The sequence below is a fragment of the Xyrauchen texanus genome, chromosome 35 (assembly GCF_025860055.1).
Source record: "Xyrauchen texanus isolate HMW12.3.18 chromosome 35, RBS_HiC_50CHRs, whole genome shotgun sequence".
Lineage (NCBI taxonomy): Eukaryota > Metazoa > Chordata > Actinopteri > Cypriniformes > Catostomidae > Xyrauchen > Xyrauchen texanus.
In genome coordinates, this window is record NC_068310.1 from 16411019 (window position 1) to 16431172 (window position 20154).

General features: G+C 41.4%; 1 protein-coding gene across 1 annotated transcript in view; it reads left to right on the forward strand.

The window, feature by feature from the left end:
* The window catches only part of LOC127629295 (nucleolar protein 4-like), a 133255-nt gene that overhangs the window by 51273 nt on the left and 61828 nt on the right, over positions 1–20154 (forward strand). The window contains exon 5 of the mRNA XM_052106452.1: positions 17868–18015. Within this exon, the coding sequence (XP_051962412.1) occupies positions 17868–18015 (148 nt within the window). The remainder of the gene's footprint in view (positions 1–17867; positions 18016–20154) is intronic.

Genomic DNA, 20154 nt, shown 5'->3' on the forward strand with positions numbered 1-20154 from the left:
GGAAAGAGAGGAAAGGTAGAAAGAGAGGGGAACTAATTATAGATTGAATAAGACATGATGTTGGAAGATATTGCTTGTTCCAGTGATGCATCCAAAACAATCACGCTGTCAGAATCAATTATTTAAAATTGTGAATTTTTTAAGAATATCTTAGCTGTTCTTTTTCATAGAGTGAAAGTAAATGGAGACTGGTTCTGCTAAGCTCCAAAATCACTAAAACAGTGTATATATCACATACAATATATAAACACACACACACACACACACACACACACACACACACACAAGACCTTTAGAATAGGATACAAGTTGCAGGGACCACATTTATGATGCTTTTGTGGTGCTTTTTTGTCATTTTGGAGCTTGACAGCCACAGTCGCCATTCCCTTTCATCATATGGAAAATATGTTCCATGGAATACAGAAAGTTATTCAGGTTTGAAACATCATGAAAATCTTTTGGGTGGTGAATTATCCTTATTATTGTGCTACTTGTGGAGACAATTCTCTTGTTCCCTTTCCAGAATACTCAGGTACTCCCCTTTGGCACATTGTTAAAGGACTTGCTACTGAAGTATATTGCAGGGTGGCTAACCCTGCTAATAAAGTCACTCTACAAATATATGCACTGGACCAACTCCTAGCACAGAGGTTTAGGCCGTGCAAGCATAAATCAGTTAAAGTGATTAAAAGCTCCTTAAATTCTTGCCTACAAAAAAGCGTATCATTATTAAAACTAAAGTTAATCAACTGAATGAGAACTCTGGCTTATGAATGAGCGAGAGGAGACAGTGGTAACGCACAGCCTGGCTAAGACGATACTGTCTCCCAAGGATGTCTGCTCTTTGTGCTCTGTATCCTCTCTCTCTCTCACACACTCATCTCAGAAAAAAGAAACCCTGAAACAATATGCACAGCCTACAGACCCACTTTACACAATAAATCACACCACAAATGAAAGAAACCAGGTGATTGGACTCTCTTTCAATGTGGCTGCCTATCTGTTATTCTCATTAAAGGGATAGTTAACCTAAAAATAAAAACCTTGTCATCATTTGCTCAAACTGGTATTGACTGTCTTTTGGAGAACACAAAAGGACATCTCTTTGGATTTAGAGCAACACAGTGGAGAGTAAATAATGATAACTTTTTCATTTTTTAATGAACTATGCCTTTAAAGACAGAGAAGACCTGGCATGTTTTGTAAGGGGAGAAAATGCCAGGCTATCCCTGTTCTCTCTCTATCTGCATAGGCAGCAATTTGTCAGAAAGGGAGACAGAGTGAGAGACCTGCATGCTGATGAGGTGAACACACATGCAGGATCATTAATAACCAATACAAACTAATAAAATACCATCAGAATTTAGGCTTGGGGGGGGGGGGGTAGAAAGATAGACTTGGAGAGATTCGTCCGCTGATGACCTTCATTGTTCTAAATTGGATTAGCTGTGTGGCACTGATCATGAGCTTTAAGCAGTTGAATGCAGTTTTATATGATTGTAATTGAAAAGGATTAATACAGGCTCCCGTTTAGTTTCTTTGGAAGATGATTGAGGTGCTGTAATTTTCATTTGGTGACTTCAATGAGGGAATGAAAATGCAGCAGATTGCATTGCACAAGATTGGGGGGGACACACAATGGATGAGTGTATGGCCACTTTAAGTGACTGAGTAGGGTGATCCTCTTTGTTAGCTAACTGACGTATTGAGCCTTGGCTTGAAGCGGGTCTGGCGTGTCCTCGTGACCTTTTAAGGATGCCCCTGACCCCTCCCTTTGCTGTCTGTTCCAGTCAGCTGACCAAACTGAGTGTAATGACTTCTGCTGACCCCTGGGCATCATTTCGAATCTCTGGGGGGGTGTCATTATTACACATACTATATGCATATATCATACACATACACCACTGAGGGCCAAATTGCTCAAAATAAAATATTTCTCTCCCCTTTTTTTTCTCCCCAATTTGGAATGCCCAATTCCCAATGCGCTCTAAGTCCTCGTGGTAGCATAGTGACTCATCTCAATCCGGGTGGCGGAGATGAATCTCAGTTGCGTCTGAGACAATCCGCACATCTTATCACGCTTGTTGAGCGCATTACCGCGGAGACATAGTGTGTGTGGATGCTCACACTATTCTCCGTGGCATCCACGCACAACTCACCACGTGCCCCACCGAGTGCGAGAACCACATTATAGCGACCACAAGGAGGTTAACCCATGTGACTTTACCTCCCAAGCAACCAGGCCAATTTTGGTTGCTTAGGAGACTTGGCTGGAGTCATTCAGCACGCCCTGGATTTGAACTCGCGACTCCATGGGTAGTAGTCAGCGTCTTTGCTTGCTGAGCTACACAGGCCCCCAAATATTTAAATAAATAAATATATACAATTATAAAATTAATCATTAAATCACTCAGTAATTTAATGATTTCATTTTAGCCCTAGTTTGCATCCATTTTCATTTAAGCCTTATCTTTGGTTTGATTTTTCTTATAAGTATGAGCTTTGTGCATTTTCAGGTTTACAGTCAATGACACGTCACTCAATGACAGTAAGTGTCACCTTTAAAAATCTAAAAAACAATTCTACAACATGGCTGAGCATGGTACTTCTTGCAGATCAAGTCGCCAACCAAAATTTTGGGATTCACTTAACATTAACGCTAGGGCTGGGCGATATGGCAAAAAATATGATCACGATATTCTTTTTCATATCTTTCGATATCGATATTTATCACTATATAGAATCACATTTGCAAATTTTTTTTTAATTTCCAAAAAAGAAGAGAAGGCAAAATCCTAAAAAGTCTAAATAGTCTTTACAAAACTGCGTTGGGTGCCCAGACACCGCCAATGCAGTGGTGTCTGATGGATCTTCTATGAAAATATTACAATATTTTATAGAGTTTATCAATTGAGTGCAGTTGGATACATACAGATATCCAAGTATGGGGGCAGAGAAGCCCTTGTGACTGAGGAGTGATACTATATGGGGATATAGTATCCTGGAGAAAGTGGTTCCCTAGAGTTGGGAGTGGCTTTATGCAGATTTCTTCTGCGTCAGTGGAAACGCAGCCTCTGACTGTATGAAGTTGCTATCGCCCCCGCTACACAGGTCACCGTGTTCCTGATCCGGACTCCAAATTGATTCCATCTTGGCTGCAAGATATCATGACGACGGTTACGCCCTCTCATCGTCTCCAGTGAGTAGTGCGACAAAACAACAGCACCGGTTACATCATATCTAAACTTTCTGCGCTGTATTCTTGAATATTTTTCTCTTCTAATTTTGTGAAATTATTCAGATGTCATCATCTCTGACAAGGATTAAAGACAAAACAATTACTAGTTTGTAGCCTAGTCTTTCTCACTTTAATGAAAATAGAAAAATGGTCCATTCAGACTTTTACATTTTCAAAATGTTCTCTCTGAAGATCCCCCTGATCCCCCATATAGTATCACTCCTCAGTCACAAGGGCTTCTCTGCCCCCATACTTGGATATCTGTATGTATCCAACTGCACTCAATTGATAAACTCTATAAAATATTGTAATATTTTCATAGAAGATCCATCAGACACCACTGCATTGGTGGTGTCTGGGCACCCAGTGCAGTTTTGTAAAGACTATTTAGACTTTTTAAGATTTTGAGGACTCTTCTTTTTTTGGAAATTAAAAAAAATGTGCAAATATGATTCTAAATCGTGATAAATATAGATATCGAATGATATGAAGAAGAATATCGTGATCATATTTTTTGCCATATTGCCCAGCCCTAGCGTTAATGTTAAGTGAATGCCAAAATTTTGGTTGGCGACTTGATCTGCAAGAAGTACCAAGCTCAGCCATGTTGTAGAATTGTTTTTTAGATTTTTAAAGGTGAAACTTACTGTCATTGAGTGACGTGTCATTGACTGTAAACCTGAAACTGAAAATGCACAAAGCTCATACTTATAAGAAAAATCAAACCAAAGATAAGGCTTAAATGAAAAAGGATGCAAACTAGGGCTAAAATGAAATACAAGGGATATCGATTCATTTACTGAGTGATTTAATGATTAATTTTATAATTGTATATTTTTTTTTTGACCATTTCATTATATATTTATTTATTTAAATATTTGGGGGCCTGTGTAGCTCAGCAAGCAAAGACGCTGACTACTACCCATGGAGTCGTGAGTTCGAATCCAGGGCGTGCTGAATGACTCCAGCCAAGTCTCCTAAGTAACCAAAATTGGCCTGGTTGCTTGGGAGGTAGAGTCACATGGGGTAACCTCCTTATGACACATTGTCATAGCTTACAAATCTTTATTAGTTCCAGAGTTTTGGTCAAAAAAACAGAACCAGAGAAGGTAAATGCTGGTTGACTTCCTCCTGCCAGCGTGAACTGAAAATTATTTACAATAAATATTCATGGCAAACCATTTATATTGACCTCTTGGATTGTTTGATTCACAAAAGAGCTTCAGAATACAGCATAAACATGCAATGACTGTAAGTTACTGTCAACTTACTGACACTTAGGGGGCTTTCACTCTAGCACTTTTGGTGCGCACCCGGGTTCGAATGACGTCAGAGTTCGGTTCGTTTGGATCATGTGAACGCTGTCTTCCGAACTCGGGTGCGCACCCGCAAACCGTACTCTGGTCCACTTAAAAAGGTGGTCTGGGGTACGGTTCATGTGAACTCCAGTACGGTTCGCTGCTGATATGAACGCAATCGAACCAAACCGCGGAAGTGAACCGCTATTGATGACGTATAATGTGGTCGTCAGTCTCACAAGCGTCACTTTCAAAATGAGCGGAAAGGGTTTACTTTGGTCTTCCGATGAAAATATTTGATAAACGTTAGCTCTTTCGTGCGTGCGTGCGTGCGTGCGTGTGTGTGTGTATACACTTACCTTGACGAAAAGCGGGATTGACGCACACGCACTGCAAGCAGAGAGATGATTTCTGCTTTCCTTCGCAAAAATTGTCTTCGGTGGACAGCCCGCTGTCTTTTGAACGATTTCAGTATTTTTGCGGCAGACAGACGCAAGTGTGTTTCTGTATCTTGATGTTCAAAACAAAACCAAAGGTTAAAAAAAAGAAGAACAAATGTGAACCGAGCAAGTCTATTCATTGAATTTTGAAGCCTTTTCATTTCGCGGTTATCAAGCAACACGATTACGCACCAGCTGCAGCTTGATGGCGCTAAGCGTACAGCGGTTCGGATACAAATATATAATGTGAACACAGTCCATCGGGGGGAGGGGGGAGCAATCGAACTCTGGTTCGGAACAGGCAATCGAACCAAGTGTGAAAGCCCCCTTAAAGTTGGATTCTTTGAGACACTATTGTATTTGCTAAATCAAAATTTTACAATGTGAATGCACTTCATTCATAAAACCTTTATTTTATTTTATTTTATTTTATTACTGTTCCTCATAGAAGTTAAAAGCATTTACTAATGGGGTCTGGTGCATTCCTTATATGGTGTTTTTATGGCCATGGATTATGGTAATTGTGAATAAACGTGCATGCGTGCCCTATTTACGAATGTTGGTAATTCACTAACATACATTCAACAAACAAATCTGGAGTGTTCACAGTGTTTGTGAATCCAGAGGACAGTTTTCGGGAAGGTTAATTTTCTGTGTAACTCACTCCCAATTTACTCGTATATTTATGAAAGTTTTATGAATGAGGCCCAATGTGAGTAAACTTACGAGTGGCTTATTTATAGTTATTTCAGCACATTAAACTGGGATAGGAGAAAGTATTTTTAAAGTATTTATTGAAAACATATACACTTCTCTTTTAAGGGAGCAAATGAGAACAAAGGGAAAGGAGAGAGTGGTAGAGAAAAGTGGTAGAGTTCCTCTGTCAGTGCTACATCAATAATGCATGTGAAATTAACGTCTAATTTGCATGTGAAACTCATTAACCAATCAGATCCGGCATTGGGCTGGTGGCGGGAGATGGCGGGTGATTGACAGCTCTAGGGGGAAAGCGTCTGCTGCAACAGAGGTCATGTGGTGCAGTGGGGTTGTGGGGTTCCCCTTCAATAACAGATGGGTCCTCACCCACTGTCACTGGGGCAGCTTTTGCTTTGCCTGTCTAATAAATCATCCTCATCGGTCCACAGCATTATGCTCAGGCATTTCATTGCTTTACAAACCCGGCACAGCATGTACAGCCAGTGTCAACTGAGAAGTTCAAGATGGTCACATAGATAATGAGCACATATTGCAGACTCACTGTAACTACAGAAGTGGTTGAGCTCTTGAGATAATTTAGAGACATTAATTTGAGGGTACAGGTTGTTATGTAATTAAAATTATTATTGTGGTTGCGCAATGCTAGACTACTTTGTCATTATCATGTAGGTTACACAAATAAAGGGAGCAAGTCAAAGGAACAAATTTAGTTTAATAGCCTTCATTACATAATACTTACTACAACAATTACAACAATACATTTGTCATTTAATTATCAAGACAATTATTTTAAATAATAATTTCTAGATCATGTTTTTTGGACTTTTGAATTAGTTCCAATAGTTTGAATAGGACATTATTGAAATCACAGAATGTGTCTGTTCCAAAACTTAGTGTGTTACCTCACTGTCTACTGCCTACATAGGCAGCTTTCTTCTATAGCAGCATCCTTACTTAAATGGAGCCTCATAAAATAGAGATTTGGAATGGCCTACATAGGTAGCAACTCCACGCTTGATTCAAAGCGCTCCTCACGTGCAGCGCATGAGACTCGCAACTGATGTCAATACAGCTGCTGTGAGAGAAATTATGCAAAACTCTGAGCAGAAATATACGTGGCACACACATTTTGGGTAATATAGTCAATTTTCAATAATATTTTACGATATTTAATATCCAAATTTATTTGCTTCATCTACGATCTTGGATTTATTTTTCTGCGGAGTTCATCACGGTGCATTGTTGATCGCCTGCCCCAGGAAGGATACATACGATGCTTCCTAAACGAAATGTCTTCGGAGGCAGCATAATTAAGATACCTACCTTTTGGAACAGCCTTCATGTCAGGAGAGCACCTATGATGTCTTAAAATGCTGCCTCCGGAGGAAGCTCCGACCCAATGTGTGGGTAGCTGACAAAAAAATGTTGTTGGGAATTTGTCTTCCTGTGGCGATGTACTAAACTCCATTTTAAACTATTTTAACCCTCTGGGGTCTGAGGGTGTTTTGGGCCCTGGAGAAGTTTTGACATGCCTTGGCTTTTTTCAGTTGCTTAAAAACATATTAATGGCTAAAGTCTAATTACACTGTATTCAGCACAAACTGGGCTACAATAATATGTGAGCAACACGTGTGTGCATGTTTGTATTTTTGAGAAAATAACATTTATGCTGGGTTTTTGAAAAAACTAAAATATGAAGTAATTGAAATAAGGTCATATAACAGATACTAAACATTTTTGCACAAGACTTTTGAGAACTGGATCTTGTAGCCTAGAGTTTTTGCTACAAAATGATGTGAAAAACATCCTGATCGATCATTCATTCAAAACAATATAGTAATTGAACTTTTGTAAGACAATTTTAGTGTTGAAAAGTTATATGCAAGGAGGCGTGAACTATCACAAATATTTATGTGATTCACACCTGAGGATAAAAAGACCACTCCTCTGGGCCCATCAATGAGGAATGTGACAGAGAATGAATGTGAGGAGACTTAATGATCAAAATCAAGTTTTAAGTTAAAAGAAGTAATCTGACTATACATTTTCTTTACATAAAGACTTAATTTTAGACCTACACTACCGTTAAAAAGAAGTCTCTTCTGCTCACCAAGGCTGCATTTATATGATCCAAAATACAGTAAAAACATTGTGTGAACTCATTTTACAATTTAAAAGAACAGTTTTCTATTTGAATATAACCTGAACACATATTTGCAAGCACAAGCTTTGTTGATGATAACGAGGCAGCATAAATGCTGGTTAAAATATATTCTACACATTCATATTATTTTTATATCATATTACTATCATATTTATATCATACAGCATACAATGTAAATGCCTGCTTTAGCCGAAACAGCATTTAAATGTAACTAAAACTTGCCTATTAGGACATATTTCAAATGTCAAAACTCTGAATCCCGTCTGGAAACAGTCCCACTAGTATAATATGTACATGTTTATATAAAATAGCATGTCAACTAATGAAAACTAATTGACTTACTCGTCTGAAATTGTATCCTCTGCTGGATCAAGTCTCTCTTCAAAATACAAATGTTCATCTGAGTCCTGCTCTTCTTCTGAGGAAAATGTTAACTCATCCTTACATCCAGGAGTTTACAAACACGCAGAAAAGTTGAGTTGTGTTGTGTTTGCATTATATCTCGCAGTCGGGGGCGTGCACCATTTCCCTTGATCGTCTCAGCACATTAGCGTATGAATGGCGCGCTCTGCTGGTGGATGGGATCACATTACCTATAATGAAGGAAAACCAGGAAAACCGTACATCGCTTTGTTTCATACAGATTACATTGCAGGAGACTGTTTGTTTTAAATTTGAATTGTTTTATTTAAAAGTAGACATTAAGCTTTCTTTAGACATGTTTCATGTTTGTGTGAAAAGTAGTCGCAGAGTTTCAGTTCATTTTTGTGACGTGTTTCAGAAATATGCTCATGAACACAGACGGCTGAAAGCTCACCCTTTTTATTTATTTTACAAATGCACACGGTTTTGTTGTTATTGTGAGGGTACACAAATAAAAGTAGACCTTTTATAGTTTCTAATGATGTCTTACACTTATCTGTATACCCAAAAATGACGGAGTATTTTAAGTTGTTTCTGCTGTAATGACGAAAATATCCAGCAGGACACGCCAGCACGTCCGTCGACCCCAGAGGGTTAAACATTTTGCAAATGTATCTGTAATTATAATTCTTGTAGCTTTAAGACCTCGTATTAATTGAGAGGCAATAATGCTGTCAGATATGGCAAAAACAGTGTTGTCATTTATTTGATTCATTATAAAAAAAAAAACTTCCTCACTACTGGCTCTGGGCTGCTTACAGCTTAGCTGGGGATTTAATATATTGAATTGAGAGAATGGATTTATTTGGGAAAACAATCATGCATTTGAAGAAACTGATTATGAAACAGGACAGACTGCTTGTGTTGACAGCCTAAATTATAAATTTGTTCAAAGGAAATTAATTCTTAATTTTCTTTTTTTAACTGAGCGTTTAACACATTATTATTATCAGTGACGCTTCTCACCAAGACAAATGTCACTATTAATGTTGCTCATATACTTAGTATTGATCATACTAAGTATTAAACTTTGGCATGTAACTCGTCCTGCACTGCAGCTTGTTAAGGAGAGATGTCACATATATAATAAATTAATTACTTTTCTATGTGTTTGGACTTTCAATTGTCACCTGGTTGATGATAAAATGGGTGAGATATATCCCAAATAGACTTGCACTGAAGGAACAAACCAAGCCATATCTAGGGAACCAGAAGAAGGCCATGTAGAGACTACAGCTATATTCAGTTGTCAGTTCACCTTTTAATGCTTAATCCTGTTCAGTACACGTACACGCATGTGGACAACCACATTCTACAACCAAATTAACAGCTGAAAAATTCAGGTAGTAACGAACACATTTTTTATAAATTCCACAGTGTGTACAGAACTGAACTGAACCATTAGTTGTTTATGCCATGTTTAATGGCGTGTGTGAGATGTGTCAGTCTACTCCTGGTGTATATCACACTTACAGAGGTTTGGGATTTCACTCATAAATATATTCCAGTCTGTCACACTCCATTGTACTTTTTCTAATCAGCTCTGTGGTCTCGGGATAACCCGTACATTACAGTTCAGAACACATAAACAACACTGTGATTCTGTTGATGACAGCTAACTAAACATTGTCAGATGATAATACATCTTTGCTCAAAAACAGCAAACACAAAATGGGTAAAGATGGTGGCATTCATGTTTCAAGTCAAGTGGTTTTTTATTGTCGTTTCAACCATATACAGTTAGTACAGTACACAGCAAAACGAGACAACGTTCCTCCAGGACCATGGTGCTACATAAAAACAACAAAGGACCAACACAGGACCACATGAGACAACACAACGAAATAAATACCTATATATACCTATATAAAGTGCACGTGCAAACATGTGCAAAGTACGGGACAGTACAACAAATTACTGACAATGAACAGGACAATAGACACAGTGCAGCGCCGACCAGCACTCAGTAGTGCAAAAAGATGACAGTTTCTAAAAACGTAAACATAACATACTATGAGATAGTGTTCTATGCACATAGCAGTTATTGAGGTAGCAGACAGTTATAAAGTGACAGTAATTAAAGTGCAACTCAGGACACGTGTGTGTCAAACCAGTCTCTGAGTATTGAGGAGTCTGATGGCTTGGTGGAAGAAGCTGTTACACAGTCTGGCCGTGAGGGCCCGAATGCTTCGGTACCTCTTGCCAGAAGGCAGTAGGGTAAAGAGTTTGTGTGAGGGGTGTGTGGGGTCGTCCACAATGCTGGTTGCTTTGCGGATACAGTGTTTTTTGTAAATGTCTTTGATGGAGGGAAGAGAGACCCCAATGATCTTCTCAGCTGTCCTCACTATCCTCTGCAGGGCTTTGCGGTCCGAAACGGTGCAAGTCCCGAACCAGGCAGTGATGCAGCTGCTCAGGATGCTCTCAATAGTCCCTCTATAGAATGTAGTGAGGATGGGGGGTGGGAGATGTGCTTTCCTCAGCCTTTGAAGAAAGTAGAGACGCTGCTGGGCTTACTTGGTGATAGAGCTGGTGTTGAGGGACCAGGTGAGGTTCTCCGCCAGGTGAACACCAAGGAATTTGGTGCTCTTGACGATCTCCACAGAGGAGCCGTCGATGTTCAGCAGAGAGCGGTCACTCTGTGCTCTCCTAAAGTCAACAACCATCTCTTTTGTTTTGTCGACATTCAGGGACAGGTTGTTGGCTCTACACCAGTTCGTCAGCCGCTGCACCTCCTCTCTGTATGCTGACTCGTCGTTCTTGCTGATGAGACCCACCACGGTCGTGTCATCGGCGAACTTTACGATGTGGTTCGAGCTGTGCATTGCTTCACAGTCGTGAGTCAGCAGAGTGAACAGCAGTGGACTGAGCACACAGCCCTGGGGGGCCCCAGTGCTCAGTTTGGTGGTGGTGGAGATGCTGTTCCCGATCCGGACTGACTGAGGTCTCCCAGTCAGGAAGTCCAGGATCCAGTTGCAGAGGGAGGTGTCCAGGCCCAGCAGGTTCAGCTTTCCATCAGGTGCTGGGGAATGATTGTGTTGAGTGCTGAGCTGAAATCTATGAACAGCATTCGAACATATGAGTCCTTATTGTCTAGGTGGGTGAGGGCCAGATGGAGGGTTGTGGCGATGGCATCGTCCGTTGAACGGTTTGGACGATACGCAAACTGTAGTGGGTCTAGTGAGGGGGGCAGCTGGGTCTTAATGTGCCTCATGACGAGCCTCTCGAAGCACTTCATGATGATGGGTGTAAGTGCGACGGGACGGTAGTCGTTGAGGCAGGACGCTGAAGACTTCTTTGGCATGGGGATGATGGTGGTGGCCTTGAAGCACGTTGGAACGGTGGTGCTGCTCAGAGAGATGTTGAAGATGCCGGTAAGAACATCTGCTAGCTGGTCTGCACATCCTCGGAGCACTCTGCCAGGAATGTTGTCTGGTCCAGCAGCCTTCCGTGGGTTGACTCTGTATAGTTTTCCTCACATATGCCGTGGTAAGACAGAGCACCTGGTCGTTGGGAGGAGGGGTGGTCTTCTTCGCCACCACGTCGTTCTGCACTTCAAACTGAGCGTAGAAGTCGTTCAGGGCATCTGGAAGGGAGGCATCTTTGTCACAGGCAACTGATGTTGTCCTGTAGTTGGTGATGGCCTGGATGCCCTGCCACATGCGCCGCGTGTCACCGCTGTCCTGGAAGTGACTGGATTCTCTGGGCGTGTGCGCGCTTTGCCTCTCTGATTGCCCGTGACAGTTTGGCCCTAGCTGTTCTTAGGGCTGCCTTATCACCTGCTCGCTCTGAAGGCGGAGTCTCGGGACCTCAGCAGCGTGCGCACCTCCGCAGTCATCCACGGCTTCTGGTTGGAGCGTGTGGTGATGGTCTTGGAGAAAGTGACATCATCAATGCACTTGCTGATGTAGCTGGTCACTGATGCTGTGTATTCCTCCAAGTTGGTAGAATCGCCATATGTTGCAGCGTCTCTGAACATGTGCCAGTCAGTACACTCAAAACAGTCCTGAAGAGCAGAGATGGCTCCTGCTGGCCAGGTTTTCATCTGCTTCTGAAGCGGTTTTGTGCATCTGACGAGCGGTCTGTATGCTGGAATTAACTTAACAGAGATGTGGTCTGAGTAGCCGAGGTGGGGGCGGGGCTCCGCCAGGTACGCGCCTGGGATGTTTGTGTAAACAAGATCAAGCGCGTTCGCCCCTCTCGTTGCCAAGTCCACATACTGATGGAATTTAGGGAGCACTGTCTTGAGATTCACATGGTTGAAATCTCCGGCGACAATAAACGGTCCGTCGGGGTGAGCGTTCTGCAGTTCGCTCATAGCCCCATACAGTTCACAGAGCGCTTCCTTAGCGTTAGCGCTGGGGAATGTAAACTCGGTTATGTAAACAGTGGTGAATTCCGTGGTAGATAAAAAGGTCTGCATCTAACAGTCACAAGCTCCAACAGCGATGAACAGTAACTAGAGACTAGCATAGAGTTCTTGCACCATTCCGTGTTGATGTAAACACACAAGCCACCACCGCGAGTCTTACTGCAGAGAGCTGTATTTCTGTCGGCACGAAACGAGGTGAGCCCATCTAGCTGAATGGCGGCATCCGGAACTCTGTCGCTGAGCCACGTCTCCGTGAAAACAAAGACGCAGCAATCTCTAAACTCACGCTGCGTAGCCTGCTGGAGTCGGATATAGTCCAGTTTATTGTCCAGGGAGCAAACATTTGAGAGCAGTATAGACGGGAGAGCCGGCCGGCTAGGGTTTGTTTTTAGCCTAGCATGAACCCCCGCCCTCTTGCCGCGCTTCCGCTTTCTCGCGCACCGCTTACGACGTCCTCTCCCCAGCCACCGGCATCAGGCGACGCCGAGGACTGGAGGCCTGGTCTCCGCAGCAAGCCGAGTACGCGTAGCGCCTCCTGCAGGTCATCATGCAGCTTGGTTTTTGCATGAGTCTTATATTTTAGTAGTGTCTGGCGATGGTAGACATGAACTCCGGTTGCTCCGATGTCCATGTGCTGCAAAAGTCGGGCTTTTGACACTTGTCAATAATCACAATTGTGGGAGTCAGTCCTGTATTCCGTGCACACATGGAACTATAATTTAGTGGATTCACTCCAGCATTTAGATTTGGTTGTCACTTTGGTTGTCAACTTTGTAGTGGGTACGTGGACATAGAGACTTGTGGGTGGGCTCTTTTGAATAAACAGCCACCTACTGTACCATCCACCTAGTAGGTACCCTAACAACTGCCTTGAAATATGATAAAAAATTCTTAGTTGAACACTATAAAATCTAGAACAAAGTAAAAATCTATTTTGTTTTTTCAATTTAGAATCTGAATCTAGTATGATCATGTTTGGGATGTCTATTTTACAAAGTGCCACTGATGTTAAAATGTTTTCCTACTTCGAGCAACCTTCAACAACTTTTTGAATGAATAATTATGTACACTGTAGGAATAAAATGAATAAACATTTTAAATTCTTGTATCAGTTTATTTGAGATTTATACTGTGAGAAATATTCTTTTTATTTTAGACATTTCAAAGCATGTTTATCAGCAGATAAATAGTGTTTTTCTGTAGAATGTACTTCACACATTTGAATAAAATTTGTCTGATAAATATGTCTTTTATGACAAAATACATTTATTTATTATTTTTTATTTTTATTTCAATAGGACATGTATATCCTGGTCTATTGATTGATTTCAAAGCAATCATACCAAAGGAAATATTTCTGAATGCCTCGATTGAATCAGGTTTTAGGGTTTGGTTTCATGTTTTCTGCAACATAGTTGGGGGGGGCTAAAGAAATGACAGTTATTCAGCATAGTTTATCACCAGGCCACCAAAACCATTCAGATTTGATACTACTGATGTTCTGGCTGGGTGATAAAGCTAATATATTCTGTATCTGGTCTTTTAACTGTCCCTTGACTCGTTTACAACAGGTGACAGGGTTTTGTACTTATGGTCATATTGTACTTAAGTTACATAAAATGTAAACATTTATAAATAAAACATAAAAATATTAATAAATTAAAAAAAACATGAAATGTCACTCTTTGCCTCTTCGCACAACAGCGTGAGGATGACGCACACCGAACTTACAGTAATTCTGCTTCTAACTCATGTGTGCTGGCTTTCGCGTGAACAGGTGCTTGTGAGTTTTTTACTTGGATCTTCAAGGGTCATAAAAATTATGATTATATAACCAACCCTGAAATTATATAACACCATAACCACACTGCAAGACTGTAAAAACCTCTTAAAATGGCATACCTTGTTGATGTTTTATAACGAGACCACCAAGTTGCTGCATGGCTCTGCATCAATGTGTAATAGACCAGTAGAAATGTCAACCACTAGAAATGTTTCAAGTATCATATCTAACGCAGTTATGCAACATTCATGGCAATACACGTTCCAAAAAATTTATTGTATTATAATCATAATTTTGCAATTCTCATGGCTATCATTTGATAGTGCTCTCTCACGCGCGCACAAGCAAACACATAGCACGCAAGGAGAGAGCGTGTGCATCCATGGTGGTGATATACTGTATGTCTACACTTACAGTATATATAAGTAGAGAGGGCTTCAAGGTAAATAGGTTGGGAACTACTAGTCTGGTGGAGATTTTCATAGACAAACAATACAAAAAACTGCATATACAGATGCAGAATTGCTTATTTTTGATAGTTTGTCATATAAAATGTATTAACATTTTATAACTTTCATGAATAACCCATTAAGCATTATTGCATTATACAACGCATAATAGACCGTTAAAAATGAAAATACATTAACGTAATTATGAATGTCATGAAAGTTTGATTTGATAGATTTAAATGTTGATGAACTAGCCACTAATCTGTTAAAAATTAGGCTTACCTTCAGTATATGTATGTGTGGCAGGGCGGGGCCGGGTCGTGATGCTACACACCCGGCCCCTAATCGGTTTAATCAAGCCTCCGAGAGGGATAAAGGCCGACCGGAGACGGCAGTGCGACAGTGAAAGAAATTTACGGGCAGCTGCCCGACACCTGTGTGTGTTTTTGTCTTTTTGGTTCAGTTTATTATTAAACTATTATTTATATTGTCAAGCTGGTTCTCGCCTCCTACTTTCCATTAATCCGTTTACAGTTTGTTAATGGCAAATGGAAGTATAAAATGTCATCAATATATTATTAGTGGCTTATGAAGATCTGTCTGGACTGATGAAGTTTGGGGTTGCCTGTAAGGTTAATCTAAAAAATAATAATAATTTCACCTCTGGTGGCGTGCGCTCCTTTTCTGCCATTCGTGGCACGCATGGGAATATGTCCTCTCGCAAGGCCAGCAAACTCAGCAAAGTAGCTGTGAAATCACTTCGGTGGTGGTGCTGGAAGCGGTTTTCCAAAACGTTTGCTTGCAAGTCGCTATGTATGTTTTCACATTTGAATAATTTTGAAATCTGTGTGTGCTTGTAAGTAATTTTTCTGCTGAGCAGGCTTTTTCAAGCGCAAGATTGTCACTAGACAATTATGTTGACGTGTTAATTTTGCTCATCAAAAAATATATACTTTTGAGTAAGTAACCTAGAAAATGACTGTTTTAGGCTAGGTATGCCATTTTTTAAATCTACTTATTAAGAAGGCTATTTTTAATGAGGTGCCGACTGCTTAAAGGAATAAATCTTTAATTCTGTGTGCACGTCATGTTTAGAAATAATATATATATATCACAGGCCTAATTCTTTCTATTCTATAGCTATTTTTTTTTAACATTGAAACTATTGGTGAACGTTCTTTACTGAACCACACATAGTGAAATACACGTACTTGCCTGTTCATTATTTTCAACAATGTCCTGAGTCTTACTGTTTCAATATGTCAAGTAACTTCCATTTAGAACAGGCTATTTGGGTTGTGCTATTGGTTCTACACAATTCATTTAGTTGTTTTTAATAAATATGCCAGTATTTGCTATAATGTTGATTCTGTGAATATGTGTCAAGTTCTATATTTAATGTACAATGATCATAATGTAAGGTGAGCACGTTGCAGATAGATTTGGAAAAGATTATTTTAAATGGGTCACGTATACGCATGTTTTTTTCTGCATTTTAATAGCAGAACGTTTTTTTCTCAATGGAGACATTTACACTGGATAGTTTTCATTTTAAGATAAAAATAATAATTGCAAGGATTCATACCTATGAATGTTAATCCAACTCAGTAGTATCTATAAAAGCATTTTTAAACTCCAGTAAACCTCCTGTAAGAATAAACGACTGTGATCAGCGACAAGACTGAGGGATGAGAGGATGGTGATAGGCTGTCCAAGTCCCAAAAGCACCATACAAGTTGTCCTTAGCTCTTGTGCCTTATATATCAATTCTTCTGAAGCATTTGATAGTGTTTTGTGAGGGACCGACCGAAATACCAGTGTTAATTAATCGTTTCCCCCATTTGAAACTGGCTCGCGAGGCATCTTTGTTTACATAAGGGCAGCTGAGAGCGCACCTGACACTATTGCACGCTTTCTGCAGTTTGCACTGCTGTGCCTGCCAAAAGTTTAAACAAAGCCTTTGCGTGTATTGTCACTATTTTTGCTGAATATGTGTAAGTGATTTGAGAACGGGTCAGTCTTCCGCACCCCCCTTACTGTACCTTTGCGTCCCCCCTATGGGGCACGCCCCACACTTTGAGAACCACTGCCGTAGACTTTGTCAGTTCAAACCATTCTGGCCATTCTCTGTTGACCTCTCTCATCAACAATTGTTGGTGCCAGATGGGCTGGGTATTTCTGTAACTGCTGATCTCGTGGGATTTTCACACACAACAGTCTCTAGATTTTACTCCGAATGGTGCCAAATACAAAAACATCTAGTGAGGGGCCGTTCAGTGGATGGAAATGCCTTGTTGATTAGAGAGGTCAACAGAGAATGGCCAGACTGGTTTGAACTGACAATGTCTACGGTAACTCTGATAACTGCTCTGTACAATTGTGGGGAAAATAATGTAATCTCATAATTTTATTCTGAGATGCGGGTTGGCACTATTTTGGCGGCACGAAGAGGACCTACACAATATTAGGCAGGTGGTTTTAATGTTGTGGCTGATCTGTGTGTGTGTGTGTGTGTGTGTGTGTGTGTGTGTGTGTGTGTGTGTGTGTGTGTGTGTGTGTGTATGTGTGTATATATATATATATATATTTGGAAAATTCTACATATTATTTAGACCTTATTAATGTTGACATTTGATTGGAGAAATATGCATACATTTCCTATACACCTGTTGAAGAAGTACACTACATTCTCTGTTTCAATACTTTTATATAGTCATTCTATATTTGCAGTGTGCTTTAGGGCCCATTTTGGTCTCCCAGTGGGGTACTTCACACATTTATGTGTGTGTGTGTGATGCTGTTACTCAACAGGGGGGTGACTGCTCTCTCTGACAGCTCCTCATGGCCTGTTTGCCTGCCAACATCACGGTCAAATCAGACTTTCACATCTATTTTTGATTTGCACTCGTACACATGGCACTGAAATGAGCAATCCTGCCTCAGCTGTTGGACTGACATCTGTCTCTCTCTCACTGTCTCTCTGCAGGATGAGTGTTCAGTGAGTAGTGAGGAGTTTGATATGAGTGACCCCACATGGATATCAGCTGAACATCACACCGCACTGTCTAATCCAAACCAGCCCTCTGGCGCAGAGAGGATGCACAGCCTGCAGAACACACAGAAGGAGGAGGACGGTAAGAGATTGACTAATCTCCATCTTAATGGAGTCTCTGGACCCTCTTATTAGCAAGAGAGAAGTAATTCTGTATTAAATTAAATTTGTACACACAGAAACACTCAACAAAACATGCACTGTTTATTTTGTTTTATTTTTTATTTTAACATTTAGTATTTTTATTTCCTCTCCAATTTGGCATGCCCAATCCCCAATGCGCTCTTAAGTCCTCGTGGTTGTTTAGTGACTCAATCCGGCAGGCGGAGGAAAAATCTTAGTTGCCTCTGCGTCTGAGACCGTCAATATACACATCTTATCATGTGGCTTATTGAGCGTGTTACCGCGGAGATGTAGCACATGTGGAGGCTCACACTATTCTCCGTGGCATCCACGTGCCCCACCTAGAGCGAGAACACATTATAGCGACCACATGCAGGTTAACCCAACGTGAATCTACTCACCCTAGCAACAGGGTCAATTGATTGCTTAGGAAGCCTGACTGAAGTCACTCAACATGCCCTGGATTCGAACTTGCGACTCCAGGTGTGTTAGTAAGTGTCTTTAATGGCTGAACTACCCAGGCTACCGTTTCAGTAAACATTGTATTTGATAAATTTTTTCATAAATATATTTTAATTCGTGTCTTTGGAAAATTACTAATTTTAGTTTAGTTTTTAAGTATTAGTTTTCGTCCTTTATAATACAGCACCACAAACTGTTGTCTATGATGACACAGATGACACTTTTTTTATCAGAAAATGAAACAAGTGAAACGTATCGGTTACCACACGTAACCTCGGTTCTCTCTAGATGAGGGAACGAGTATTGCGTAAGCTAGCTTACGCTACGGGAAAGATTAATCTTTTCTGAGATATTGAAGCCAAAAAATTATCCTTAATTTTTGTATCCATTGTCAACGCAGTGCGGCAGCTGCAGACCTTGAGCGGGCTAGCTAGCGAGCTCATAGGTTGCTCTGCGGCAACTGCTGCAGCCTATAGACGAGCTTGGGCGAACTCGCATCCAATGAGAGGCGTCCGCGCGCTCACTGCATCAAAGCCCGCCAAAATGGGCGTGACTAGAGTGCATATAAGCGTAGTTCGTGAGGCTGGAACCCTGGTTTTCATTGACTGAAGCGAAAAGTCGCCGGTGGTGCGAAGACGGCCGGCTACGCAATACTCGTTCCCTCATCTAGAGAGAACCGAGGTTACGTTAGGTAACCGATACGTTCTCTTACGAGAGGTTCTCTCGTATTGCGTAGCTAGCTTACGCTACGGGAACCCATTGTCAACGCCGTCGCGCCAAGCATCCACTGTATGAGCCCCAGGGAATTAAGGGGGACCCGGGGAGCCCTTATGAGTGGGGAAATAATATTTGGCCGGCAAGAATGCGGGTCATTGATTGTGTAATACATAAGCACATAGTGGGAAGGGAACGACAGAGCGGCGGTGCCGGTCTGTGTGGAATGTGTCCCATCAGCGCAGCTCACCAGGGGAGCTGTAGCGTATTAAACCGCTAGTAGTTTTGCCTGCAGAGCGGGCAATTCCATATTGTAAAATCTGACAAAGGTGGAGGGGGAAGTCCATCCCGCAGCCACACATATGTCGTGAATGGAAATCCCGCTGGACCATGCCCACGAGGATGCCATGCCTCTAGTGGAGTGAGCCCTAATGCCCTACGGGCATGGCAGGTCTTTTGACGCGTATGCAGCAGCAATAGCATCCACTATCCATCTAGATAGTGTCTGTTTCGAGGCGGCGAGACCTTTGGTGCGCCCTCTGAACGAAACGAAAAGCTGCTCAGAGCCTCTGAAAGCGGCGGTGCGCGCAGTATACAATCTCAGTGCTCTGACCGGGCAAAGGAGATTTGCGTCGCGTTCGCTATCGGGTGCTGGCAGCGCCGATAGGGAAATGACCTGTGCTCTGAAAGGAGTACCGATCACCTTGGGAACATAGCCGTGTCTAGGCTTTAAAATGACCTTGGAGTCACTTGGTCCAAACTCAAGACACGCAGCGCTGACAGACAGCGCGTGAAGGTCTCCCACACGTTTGACTGATGACAGGGCAGTCAGAAAAACGGTTTTGAGTGAAAGGTATTTCAAATCCACGGATTGAAGTGGTTCGAAAGGGGGCTTTCATAGTTTCGAGAACTATAGAAAGAT